This window comes from Heteronotia binoei, chromosome 12, assembly GCF_032191835.1.
Source record: "Heteronotia binoei isolate CCM8104 ecotype False Entrance Well chromosome 12, APGP_CSIRO_Hbin_v1, whole genome shotgun sequence".
Taxonomy (NCBI): domain Eukaryota; kingdom Metazoa; phylum Chordata; class Lepidosauria; order Squamata; family Gekkonidae; genus Heteronotia; species Heteronotia binoei.
The window spans coordinates 56,663,210-56,676,814 of NC_083234.1; the positions used below are offsets into that span (position 1 = coordinate 56,663,210).

The following is a 13,605-nucleotide window of genomic DNA, read 5'->3' on the forward strand; positions in this document are numbered from 1 at the left end:
CATTCCTGTTGCAGAGAAACTGGAAAACAAAATTGCTAGTGCACAGTTTCGACTGCCTCCACTTCACAGTGGCGTTCTGACACAACAGCAACCCAAAGTTGCATCTGTTTTGCCAAGTTTGGCTTCCCGGATATCGAGAGAGTGCTGATGATGTCATCCTTGGTCCAGGCTGGCACAGACCTTACTACAAGGTAAGGCACCGCCCCCACAGAACTTGGAAGCCCCAAGCAGCAGTGAGAGAATGAACTAACCCACAAAGCACAATTTTAATGAAGATGATATTGGATTAACATCCTGCCCTCCACTCTGAATCTCAGAGTCTCAGAGCAGCTCACAATCTTCTTTATTCCCCCCCACAACAGACACCCTGTGAGGTGGGTGGGGCTGAGAGAGCTTCCACAGAAGCTGCCCTTTCAGGGACAACCACTGCCAGAGCTATGGCTGACCCAAGGCCATTCCAGCAGCTGCAAGTGGAGGAGTGGGGAATCAAACCCGGTTCTCCCAGATAAGAGTCCGCTCACTTAACCACTACACCAAACTGGCCCAGTGCTGCGGGTTTTAACAGTTGGTGCATTTTAAAAAGACTTTTCTGCTGGTGTATGCTTTTACCATGTTTTATTTTGAGCAACTTCGATGGAGAGGCAGCATAGAAATTTTCTTGATAAGCAAACAACAACGAATCAATTGAAAAATGAAGGGAACACAACAACAACTCCTCACTGGAAAATTCTCCTGCAGAAATTCTAATGAGCTCAGCAGCACCTGTTCAAGGGTACACCAAGTTGCACTTTGTTATCCTCCTTGGGCCCCCAGACTTGGGAGAAAGGCATGAAAGCCAGCTTTAGGCTATTCCCTCAGCCAAATACCACTCACATCTGTCAGGCAGGAGGAATAATAACACCACCTAATCATTCAGGAATGCTGCTATGGTGATTGTTTCAAAGTTGCAAGTAAAAGTCTCTAGGCACAGGGGAAAAGAGCAGAGGAAGTCATGTGAATTCACTCTTTAGCTGAGTGGCTACAGAAACAACCGTAAACTAGTGTGCTTATAGCATGGCGGAGTGGTTAGTGTGTTGGACTAGGACCTGAGAGACCCAGGTTCAAATCCACACTCTGCCATGGAAGCTTGTTGGGTCACTCTCTCTCAGTTTAACCTACCTCACAGGGCAGTTGTTGTGAGAATAAATGGAGAAGAAGAGAACAATGCTGTAAGCTGATTTGGGTCTCCACTGGAGAGAAAAGCAAATGTAACTATCTAAAGAAATAAATATTGCCTTTGCTATGAGCCTGTTAAAGGGGTCTTTGGAAAGCCTGCTTCTCTCTCAGCCTCCAGCCCATTTGCAATGCAAGGCCAGTAATAATGATCTACCTTGCAGGGTTCCTGTAAGGATTACAAAAAAAGTATCTATGCAAAGCACTTTGAACACTTAAAAGGGCTGAAGTAATACAAAGCATTTGCAGATCTTCCTGTGTTTTTTGGCCAGCTTTCTCTTCCTGTATCAATTTGCAAGCAGATGGTAAAAGCAAAAGGCTACCTCTGGCGAACCTGCAGCCTTTAGCCCAAATTCCCCCAAAGCCCCTTCTCTCTAGGAACTGCACAGGGAGATAACATTGCTCTTCCCCTGCTCCCAGAAGGCATCAATGCTTTGGCGGGATCAGCAACCATGATACCAATTTAGCCCCAACCTATGGACAAAACCTGGCTTGGGAAATACCTGGCTAGAGAATATCTGTGGCTGAAGAAACAGATAGGGCCTGCATGGTGTCTGGAGAGGGCAAGATTTAGGGAGGGGACTTCAGTAGGATATAATGCCATAGAGTCCACCTTCCAAAGTGGCCATTTTCTCCAGGTGAAGTGATCTCTATCACCTGGAAAGCAGTTGTAATCCCAGGAGATCTCCAGCTGCAACCTGGATGTTGGCAACCCTACTATGGGCATACCTTGCAATCACACATTTCATACTAAGGAATGAATGGCAGGGGGCAACAAGCTAAGGGAAAGAAAGGGATGGCCTGCCCACTGTCTCAGTTCTATTTCTGTCCTGGCCACCAGATTTCCATACATATCTCTCTGGTTCAATTCAAAGGGTGTTCCTCGATCAAAGGCACGCTGGGAAAGATGGAAAGCAAATGAAACTGCAGTCCTCTCAGAACCAGGTAACCCATGCCCACTTCCACTGACAGCAAACACTCCTGAATGTGGCTGGAGAAACAGATAGGGCCTGCTCCAAAGTAAATAAGTCTGGCTTATTCCATTAGCCTTTTGGAAAGAGCTTGTGTGCTCTGAGGTAAACAACAGTCCAGACAGAGGAAGTTAATTGGCAAGGGCTCAGAACAAGCTGCTGCTTGCCATTTGCCCAGGGACCAGCCCCAGAGGGGAGCAGGGAGACCGCCAACACTTCCAAAATCCACTGAGACAGGCGAGCAAACTTTTAAGGAGCTCTTTTGATGCTTCTTGGCCAGAAGCCACTAAATGGCAGCAGTAATAACAATATTTTGCATTTCTACAGCACATTTCGAACATTCAAAGAACCTCCAGTTCTTTCAGGTTAAATTCTTACAACAGCTCCCTCAAGTAAGCCAATATTATCATCCTTTCTGTGGTGCAGTTAGGTGGGGTTAAAGGTGAGAAAACAGTGGTTCACTTAAGGGCCAGACTACTGGGATGTTGAAGTTCTCTGATGGGAACTCCCAGACTATTTTTGGCACTACTTAAAACCATCCACAGAGTCGGATATGGATCAGGCAAGGAGTTCTGGGGGAAGAGGGCTGATCCAGCCCATACTGTTTTTTTATTTTAAAAGAGCCCCTAGAGCATTTTCAAGCCTTGGTAGAGAAAAAAGCAGTCTCAATATATGTACCTGTCTTTTTCCCTTACTGGGACTTAAGCAGCACAGGGAAGTCATTTCTGACTGGATAACCCATGGGGAGGAGGAAGAATTAACACTACTTGCTCAGTGCTCTAATCCATTTCTCCCACAGCTGCTTTCCTGGATTTTCCAACCAAAGATCTCAAAAATCATGCATAATTTGGCCCTATGATTACCTCAAAATTCTGTGGCTGAGACATAACTTGACCAAACCCACAAAAGACATTTTTGTGACTACCTCATGACAAACTGAAGCAACCAACTAAGAGGAGAAAATTATTTCTCTAACTTATAGTCCTGCTGATATAACAAACAAAACAGTCTTATTTTTACACTAATTTTTAAAAGCCAAAAGGTTCTTAAGGTTTTGTATGTAGATAATCTGCAAAACAAGGTACACCCACAAATCTCAGATCTTTCACAGGGTTCCAGTACATTTTCTGTTTTAATAATAACCACTTTTTCAATAGTAACTTCATGGCTGCAAATACAGGCAGACTTCAGCTTTGTAAAGGGACTGGAGCTTTAAAAACCAAGTTCAATTTCACCAGAAAGTCACTAGTTCCATTTATTATGGGAGAATGGAAGTATCTATTTTCTGATGAAACAGAGGAAGTGTCATATTGCCTACTTGTAAAGTCATGGAGGGCTTGCTGAGTCACAAGTTCCACACAAAATGATAGCTCATGCTCAAAAGCACATTTGCACGTAACAGTGAGCAGAAAAAGATGCCAAGATTCAAAATGCAGACACCTCATCAGGCATCTGTCTCCAGAGTGCTTATTGTTTCATTTAATGTTCCTTCCAATGCCTGCCTGCTAGAGAAAGCCAAGTCAGTTTGGTGTAGTGGTTAAGTGCGCGGACTTTTATCTGGGAGAACCGGGTTTGATTCCCCACTCCTCCACTTGCAGCTGCTGGAATGGCCTTGGGTCAGCCATAGCTCTCACAGAGTTGTCCCTGAAAGGGCAGCTTCTGTGGAAGCTCTCTCAGCCCCACCCACCTCACAGGGTATCTGTTGTGGGGGAGGAAGGTAAAGGAGATTTTGAGCTGCTCTGAGATTTGGAGTGGAAGGCAGGATATAAATCCAATATCTTCTTCATATTCTCTGACAAACCCAGCAGCTAAACTCACCTCCAGGAGTTTTGCCATCCTGGTACACAGGCCTCAGAAGCTGAAAGACACAAAGCAAGAAAACAGGAGTTAACTCCTCCATGAAAGGCACCACTGCAGCTGTTAAATCTTCCATATGTGCTGATCTATGACCTTAATAAACTATTAGTTCATTCATTCAATTTCCCACAAAACTGAATGTTGGGAGCAGAATTTAGCAAAAGGGAAACCTTAGCTTTTATTTCCTAATTGGGGGACAGCATCTCGAATAAAATGCAAACACTCTAAAAAAAACCCCCAACATCTGTGCCAGGAAGCCTGAAGACACAGTCAGCATGCCTGGTTCCATCTTGGGAAATGTGGTAAGAACAAGGAGCCCCAGCTGATGGGCTGAGAGAGACTCATGCTGGAGAAACAGCTCATCAAAGGGTGAAACAGTTCTCAGGCATTAACTGAAAGATTCCAGGTCTGAACACCTCCCCATATAAAAGAAATCTCTTTCCAGATAAATCCAATAGCGTGTCAGGGAAATGGCTAAGCTGGAATCCATCTCCCTGACATCTAATTTTCTCCATGCAGGTAATTTTATTTGAAGGCAAGTATTCCATTCTGCAAGGCCCCATCTGCAAGCCAAGGTGGTTCACTCCAGGAGCACTTCTAGCTGTCAAGGGTTCTTGCCATTTCTATTTCTGTGTACCGAATGTCTTAAGAATGAGGAGGGAGGGGGTGCACGACGCCTGCCTTAGCTATGCTCTGTCCATTGCAACAAATATATGTATTTATTTCAGCCCTGCAGAAAGGAGTAGGCCAGTACCGCAAGGTCGCGTTTATCTTTTTGCAGGGACAACTCAGCTGCCAAGTGTCTAGAGAGAAAAGGTAGTGGTGGGAACTAATTTGTTTGCTCTGTGCGGGCTTTTTTGCACTGTATTTTGGTGGAATGCATAACGGCCCTTGGTGAGGTATAAAAGACTGGTCACCTCATAGGTGAACCAGTTCTGACATAGTCATGTACTGCTACTGATCTATCTATCAATAAAGACAGCTTTCTGACCACACTGGAAGTCTTCTTTAATATAGTCCCAGAGCTGACACTAGCATGCAGTGAAGCTTGGGGTGCAGCTTGTTTGTTCTTAACTTGAAAAAGAAGACCGTAGATTTATACCCTGTCCTTCTCTCTGAATCAGAGTCTCAGAGTGGCTTACAATCTCCTATATCTTCTCCCCCCACAACAGACACCCTGTGAGGTGGATGAGACTGAGAGAGCTCTTACAGCAGCTGCCCTTTCAAGGACAACCTCTGCAATAGCTATGGTTGAACCAAGGCCATTCCAGCAGCTGCAAGTGGAGGAGTGAGGAATCAAACCTGGTTCTCCCAGATAACAGTCCACACACTTAACCACTACAACAAACTTGGCAGGTGAAAAGGGCAGTGCCAATTCCGAGAACTGGTGTTCCTTTTCTGAGAGATGTAATGAAAAGGCACATGAACAGAAGAGCTGCCTGGGCCTGAAAACCTCTGTGAGCTACTAGAAGAGCATGGGTAAGCAATGGGCCTCACAGCCCCCTGAAGGGCAGGGCTGGATTCTCTTCTGGGGTGCCCATACCTGGCTTCCTGGATTGAGAGGTGCCAGAATGATGTAGTTCTTGTCCCCACCTGTAGAGGGGGGTCGAGAGAGTGGGGGCATGGTACGCTGGGTGGCCTTCCCAAGCTCTGTGTAGCGCTCCCAGCCGTTCAGCACCAGACCCTCGTTCCCATCATACACAACGTGGCAGCTTTGGCGGTGCTCAGGTGGACGCGGCCGCAGCAAGCTGTTCTTTTCCCGTTTGTTGGGTGGGGACTGCAAGTCATATGTTGATTTGCAAGAAGAGCGGCGGATGACGGCTTCTAGGCCAGGTTTGACCCGAGGAACGATGCGCCACACCAGTAGTATGATCTCCCGTGAACAGTTTCTGCAAGAGGTGTAGGTATGAGGGGGTGCATCAGTGTAAAAGAGGACCTCATGTGGGTTCAGACTCTCCCCCCAAAATAAAATACACCAAGCACCATGAGATGGGATCAAGCTAATTTAACTCACAACCTCATGATTTCAGAGCCCATTGCCCCATTACCATCAAAATGCAGCCCAGACCTCCAACTTCCTCAGTCCCAGAGTCTCAAAGGCTCCCCTGCCTCCCCATTTTAGAGAGTCTTTCACAGAGGACAGATCTAGCAACACCTATTTGCCGTAGCTGCTAATTAGAGGATATTACAAGCTATATGCCAGGGGTGGCCAATGGTAGCTCTCCAGATGTTTTTTGCCTACAACTCCCATCAGCCCCAGCCAGCATGGCTGATGGCTGGAGCTGATGGGAGTTGTAGGCAAAAAAACATCTGGAGAGCTACCGTTGGCCACCCCTATGCCATGAAAATTAAATGCAGCCTTCATGTACAAAGGCAATAGACTCAAGTGCCAGTTGCTGGAGTCAAACAAGTGAGGAAGTATGTCATCACAGACACCCCCCCATGTTAGTGTTGACCTGGATAGCCCAGGCTAGCCTGATCATGTCGGATCTCAGAAGCTCAACAGGATCAGCCCTGGTTACTGTTTTAATGGGAGATCACCAAGAAAGTCCAAAGGGGAGGGATGGTGGCTCAGTGGTAGAGCATCTACTTGGTAAGCAGAAGGTCCCAGGTTCAATCCCCAGCATCTTCAAATAAAAGGGTCCAGGCAAGTAGGCATGAAAAACCTGGAGACCCTGGAGAGCTGCTGCCAGTCTGAGTAGACAATACTGACTTTGATGGACCGAGGGTCTGACTCAGTACAAGGCAGCTTCATATGTTCATATGTCCCTACTTGTGTGTATAGACCCCTGAGTGTGAACTTCCCCAGGCAATCAGGAATTAATTGGGAGGAAAAGACTAGATAAATTAATGGAGGATATATCTATCAGCAATAATTATCCAGAATAGTTAAAATAACCCTCCTTTGTCCAGAGTCACTATCTCCGAGTTCCAGATGCAAGGACTAATAATCAAAAATGGCCATTGCTTGCATGCCCCAACAGGACTTCAGTATAATGCCATTAAGTATGGTATGTATTATCTTTTCTCTTAACTGCATTATTTTCTGCTACTGCAATTCCATTTTCTGCAGTGTTCATTTTTGCATCGTTTCTAAAATTTGTAATCCTAATCCTAATCTCATGCTTTTTGACTGTACTGTTTTACACTTGGTAACCTGTCCTGGGTTTCAGTGGGAAAGGGAGGTGACTATAAACAAAGTTAATAAAATCATGAATTTCCAGAAACATTTGGATGGCCACTGGTGGGAACAGACAAAATCCTGTAGAGCAGTTCCTCAGACTCTCTCACCGGAACCCCTCCTTCCCATCCCTCTCTCCTGATCCCCAGTACACTCAGAGCTTGGCTGCAGTACAGCCACACCACCCATCAACACATGTGCCATAGTCACCGGATTTCATGAGCCAGCTCCACACACTTCCAGTGCTCGACAGGTTGCTCATTGAGTTTAAGGACAGTGTCCAGTTGCTGTAAACCGGCCTTCTCCGCAGGACCACCTGAAAAGGAGTGCGTGTGAGAGTTTATCTGCACAGAGAGATTATCTAGAAACTCACCCACATACAAGGTTTTTAGACATCTGTTTTTATATAGTTCTATCCATGGTCCAGCCCCTGCCCCAAAAGAGTAGGGGGATAAGAGTAGGGTCCTGCTGCTGCTTGCACTCACCCTGCTCAGGCTGCTTGCATAAGAGACAGCTGCTCACATCCACCCTGTTGGGGCTCGGTGGCAGTCCATCATGCCTGCCCCAAGCATGGCTCAGCTACCTGGCTTCCAGTGACAGGTCGTGCTCATCTCACATAGGGCAAGAGCTGTGTCTTGCTTAGGTTTGGTGAGGGGACAGGCATGGCAGGAGGGCTGGCACGGGGTGGCAGAGATTCTGTGGGCTCTGCTTGAGCTTTGTGCAGGGCCCCAGAATCACCAAAACTGCCCCCTGAGGAACACTACGGCTCTGTAATGAAGGATCTTTATCACGTACACCAAAATATAATTGCCAACTTTTTCAAAGAGAGGCAGAGACAGTTGTAGCACAGATACACCCTTTAAAGAAAACATGTGGCAGGTGTCAAGAGATGCTCAAACATATTTTTTTAAAGACTACCATTGCAAACCAAACCAATCAACCCACTACTCAGATCCACTGCCCCTGGTCTCACCAGAGTCCACAGCCTGCACCCGGACAGGTGAGTCACAGCAGATGGTGAACCCGAAGCCATTTTTTCCTCGTGGGATTGTGATCTGAAAGCAAACAACAACATCACACATTTTAGTGTTTTTTAAAAAGTTGCATTGTAACATGGTCTAGCCCTACAGTGGTCACAGAAAGGCAAAATCTGGGGCTTGGAACAGGGGACAATATGAGATGTTCCCTGCGTGAGCTCAGACCTTAGAGGTGCAGCCAGCCATATTAGGGACCATTTTGCTCTGTCCTTGTGGTCTAACTTCTGGAACTTTCCATTTGCCCAAGGTGAGCAGTAAGCAGAAAGGTTAAACCTATCATGTGGAGGACCATCTAGCCCACATCCATTACCACAAACACCGTGCTACCTAAGCCATATCCGGGATCACAGAGAGGTTGCTAACACCACAGCAGCTATTAGTAAGAATTTGTCATAATCTTCTGACAACTCAAGGGACTTTCCAAAAGTCAGAACTCACTCTGTGGTTTGGACCTTTAAAAGGATTTGGTATTTGTGCAAAGATTTTCAGTTCCATCAGCTAGCATAATGGAATGTTTCCTCTTGGTCTTCTCTGAAGTTGGTTTAATTCTCACTTAGAATCTTTGTGTTGCCAGCAGCAACATGCACTCCATCAAAGTGCCCATCTTTAATGGTCAACCAGTGGCAGGAAGAAATGAGGGAGCACATGAGGCTGAGGACTTCTGAGGCTCATTTTGGGACCAAGCAAACTGCAGTTTTTCTTAGCTATCTGAATACAGTTATCTGCACTGAATACTCACCAGCTTTGATTCTTTAATAGCAAATCTCCCACATTAAATTGCTTCCAGTTATTACAGTATTAAGATGCAATGATTTCATTTACACTTGTACTGAAATTTAGGAGAGCAGCTCTCCACTCTTTGAAACACTTCTGTTTTTACTCCTGTTTTATTGTATGTGTATTATATGAGTAAATTTTGCTCTATAACTTACTTTTACTTTCTTTTCTTTTTTTATCTGCATTGTTCATCTCTTCTGAGATACTTGGAATAGGATCTTAAAAGGGAAGGGAAGGGAAGTGGATTTCCATGGGAAACACTCTCCGTGGCAATACTAGAGCTTTCCTGGAAAGTAAATGGGTGTGGAAATGTGTTGCACCCACATAAGAAGCAGAGCTTACGTGGCCTGCCAAAGGTATGTAGCTGTTTTTCCCCCATTACAGAAGCATAGAAGGGAACAGAAACGTCCTGCTATTGAGTGTCAAATGTTAATGACGCTATAGATTAGCCATACAGAAAACAGATAACATTAGCTGCTAGGTGTCTGCACTGATTACCAATAAGCTCATAGGTCCCAAGGTGCTGATTCTTGCCTTTAAATTTGTCTCAGCCTAGGCAGTGTCTACCTCAGAGGATCTCTCCCACACATGCATACCTCCCTTTTCCCTCAGGTGAACACTGCTTTATGTCTTCTCATTTCTTGAGAACTCAGAGTGACACCCCTCCTACAATTGTGATACCTGTCCTATGGAAGTTTCCCTTTAGGAAGACAACTGAGCAAGATGTTTTGGGCAGTCTCAACTTGTTTTTAACTCTTGCCTGTTGCTTTGGACATATTTCCTCTTTTGCTTTCTAAATACTTACATCAGGGGTGGCTAAACTGCAGCTTGGGAGCCACATGTTGCTCTTTCACACATATCGTGTGGCTTCATTTGTCTCCTTAAATCACTTCTCCAAGCCAAGCCAGCCACTAGCTTGGAGAATGCATTTGAAGTTAAAGTTGCTTCCTTTCCACCTCTCCCCATCTATTTATTTGCCTTTCCAACCTTCCTTCCTGCTCTGAAACATCTGATGTTCATGTCTTGCGGCTCTCAGACATCTGATGTGTATTCTATGTGGCTCTTACATTAAGTTTGGCCACCCCTGAGTTTCATTGTTTGGTTTCATTGTACATTTGCAATGATGTTCTTTCTTAATGGAAAAGAAGTTCCATAGACAGAGAAAGACAGTTTAATTGGATAACCCGAGGGAAGAGAGGAAATGCTGTGTGACTGGCAGCCTCCTATAAGGGTTCTCCTTGAAGTGACCTGTGGGGCATACCCATTCATGGTCGGGCCAAGATGCTCAGAATCACATCTCTTGTCAAGTCCTGGTGATTCCAGAGATGTCTGCCAAGTTTCCTGTTTGAGCAACAAAGGGGAAGGATCTGCCCTTCCGATTTCTGGGAAAGGCAGCCCAAAGGAAGATCCCTACTGAGGCCTCCCATGTGAGCCCCCAGGGCCTAGTCAAAGGAGACATTAGTTCAATGACACTCCTTCAAGCAATCCTGAAGACTGGGAGACATGGAAAGCATCCAGTGACAGCTTGCAGCAGACCCACTGAAAGTAAAGAAGGGGTATGCAAGCTTTTTTCAGTTCATTCTCAGTCACAATAAACATACTCATTTCTCTCGCTAACAGGATGTCAACATTATTAAGGCATTTCCACAACAGAAGAAATCTAAAACGGAGTATGCATATAGTATGGGCGGGGCCATAACTCAGTGGCAGAGCACCTGCTCTGCATGAAGATCCAAGGTTCAATCCCCAGCATCCTCCATCTTCAAATATGTTGAGTGGTAGGTGGGGCCTGTGAGACCACCTCTTCCCATATGAGCCCTGGAGAGCTTTACACTCTTCCAACCAGCACCTCCTGATGGCTCCCGGTTTAACTTGATAATCCCAGAGAAGAGAGGAAATGCTGTGTGAAAGGCATATAGGGACGTCTGCTTAGCCTTGACCAGAGCGAGGGCTTCTTCAGTCCTTTCCCCCAAACTGGTGGAACATGTTCCCACTTGAGATCAGGGCCCTGTGGGACTTACTTCAGTTCTGCAGGGTCTGTAAAATGGAGTTGTTCCACCAGGCCTTTGGTTGAGGTGGTGGATGGTCAACCATTCCGGCCTCCCCTGTCCATGGTCCCATTCCCAGTACCCTGCTGTTCTGGATATCACGTGGGCATAGGAGTTTCCTGGGGTACCTATCCCTGCCTGACATGAGGCACAGGTTTTTGTTATTATCTGTTGTTGCCATTCATTGTTCTATTGGTTTTTATTGTTTAATGGTTTTATATTGTAAGCCACCCTGAGGCTTCTCCTGGGATAGGGCAGGATAAAAAGCAAACGGACAGGTGATGTGACATACCTCTATCTTAGGTCTTGGAGAGCCATTGCCAGCCACAGTAGAAAGTACTGACCTTGATGGACCAATGGTCTGGTTCAGTTTAAGATAGCTTTATGTGTTCATGACTCCTCCTTATGAGAAATAGCTGAAACTCATGCAAAGAGAACCAGTGTGGTGTCCTGGTTAAGAGTGTGGGACAAGCATCTAGGAGACCCAGGTTTGAATCCCCACTCACGTTATGGAAACTTGTTGGAGGACCTTGGGCCAGTCATACTCTTTCAATCTAAACTACCTCACAGGGTTGTTATGAGGATAAAATGGTGTGTGTGTGTGCACCTGGAAGTCATGTGTGTGGGTGTGCATGCACGTGTGTGTGTATCTGAAGTCATGGTGACCTCTGGTAACTGACCCCTACTAGGGACCTGAAGGATATTCAGAGAGGCGGCTAAATAAAGCCTGTCCCTGCCTCCCGATTGCTGGTATTCCAAGGAGGTCGCCCTTCCAAACACCTGCCAGGGTTGGCCCTGCTTAGCTTCCGAGATCTAATGAGATTGGGCTTGCCTGGGCTATCCAGGGCAGGGCTACAGATTAACAATTCTTGAATCATCTGGATGTCCAGCTTGCACCCCAACTAAGAAAACAGAAAAAGTTGGGAGTTTCAGTCAAGAGAATATTAGAGAAATGGGCAGGCAGCTCTTCCTTCCAGACAAACCACAGAAGCCCAAGACACAACCAATGAACTGGGAGTTACCACAAAGCTGTCCAAGTTTAACCCAACCTCTGGGGACAGGATTAATAATGGCTGTTAGTCACAGCAATAGAACTTCCATGTTTATAAGCAGTATACCTTCAGTTACTGCTGGCAAGGTCGAACAAAACAAGGATTGCGCTCGCTATCTTCTCCTGTTTAAGAAGTCAAGATCAGTTCAGCTTTGGTTCTGAACCAGAACCGCCATTCATATGAGATAAAAATAAATGTGTAACTAAAGGCAAACGAATCAGAAACGACACACAAAGAACAGTGCAGTGCAGTTCCATGTGGGTTGACATCCTAACTCAGCAAGGACCCCACTACGTGGTTTTAGGCAAGCCACTCTCTCTGTCTCTCAACTGCATTCTCCCCCATATGTAATATGGGGATAATTATAGTCTACCTCACAGGGGTGTTGTTCACTTCAGGAAGCAATATGTAAACACTAAATATTAGAGTATTACAGCTATTACATCTCTCACACAGATCTTTTACCACCACAACCACACTACAGCCTCAAATGTAGTCAGGGAGGCTCCAGTCTAAAGGGACAGACTTTAAATTGGTTGGAGAATAAACTACATCAACCCAAGCCCTTCTGGGAGCCTGTCTGTGCCCTACATTGCCTCTTTATAGTCCAGTCACATAGACCAGGTCCATGGTATTTAGCCACTGCTGGAAGACTCCCACGACATAAGCTTCCAGCCACCCCTGTTTTGTCTCATGCACCCACACCATAGCCCCAAAGAACTGCACGGCCTTTACACCTGACACAGGCACACACTGGCTTTTGGGATTCAGAGGCACCAACCTGCTGGTAGCGCTGTTCAGAGCACACTCGGCATAGTCCATTGAACCGACTCATGTCCAAGGCCTTGAGGCTTGTGGCCGGCCCATTAAAACCACAGCATCCCCCTTTCTCCCAGGCAAACCAGAGCAGGAGAGACCCCCTGTCTCCTTGCTGCCAGACAGCTGAGAATAAGCCTCTGCAGTCCTGGCATGGCTGCCCATGGGAACCCAGCAGCTCCGCAGAAGAATGGCAGGAAGCCACCCCTCACCTCCCAGGCTGCCTCCGCCATGTGCTGCTTTACGATAAGCAAAGAGGCTTCCTGAGAACTCCGAGGGATGAGGAAGAGAGAGAGAGTTCAGAGTCAAATTCCTGTCAGCTCTCTCGCTGAGGCGGCCTTTGTTCCCTGCCGCATTGGCTACCGTGTTCTCACAAACACTTGGAGGATGCTGAAGCAGCCATTCGCTGGCGCTGCCACTTCATGACAAAAAAGGGGGGGTCCTTGGATTCACATTCATATTCAGGGGGAAGGTCCACAAGCAGCCAAGGAAATAAAGCTGTTTTATAGAAAACTCTCTTTCTCTCACACACACATACTCTTTGCCAACAGAGACCCCAAGCAAGCAGCGAGGTCTATTGACATAGCTGGGAATTCACGCATTCTCATCTTCATATCCAAGCACAGAAAACAATAACCCCCCCTCTTAACTAAG

The 13,605-nt window shown here is 46.2% G+C and overlaps 1 protein-coding gene across 3 annotated transcripts in view; it reads right to left on the minus strand.

Annotated features, from left to right (window-relative positions):
* Positions 1 to 13,605, minus strand: part of RGS3 (regulator of G protein signaling 3) — a 98,955-nt gene that overhangs the window by 58,101 nt on the left and 27,249 nt on the right. For 2 of the 3 annotated variants that reach the window (XM_060251819.1, XM_060251820.1), the window contains 4 exons: positions 8,195 to 8,276; positions 7,432 to 7,537; positions 5,584 to 5,929; positions 4,002 to 4,041 (listed from right to left, as the gene is read on the minus strand). In XM_060251819.1, coding sequence (XP_060107802.1) covers positions 4,002 to 4,041; positions 5,584 to 5,929; positions 7,432 to 7,537; positions 8,195 to 8,276 — 574 coding nt within the window. Of the gene's footprint in view, positions 1 to 4,001; positions 4,042 to 5,583; positions 5,930 to 7,431; positions 7,538 to 8,194; positions 8,277 to 12,916; positions 13,286 to 13,605 lie in introns of those variants that run through there. The other variant, XM_060251821.1, reaches the window with a different exon arrangement.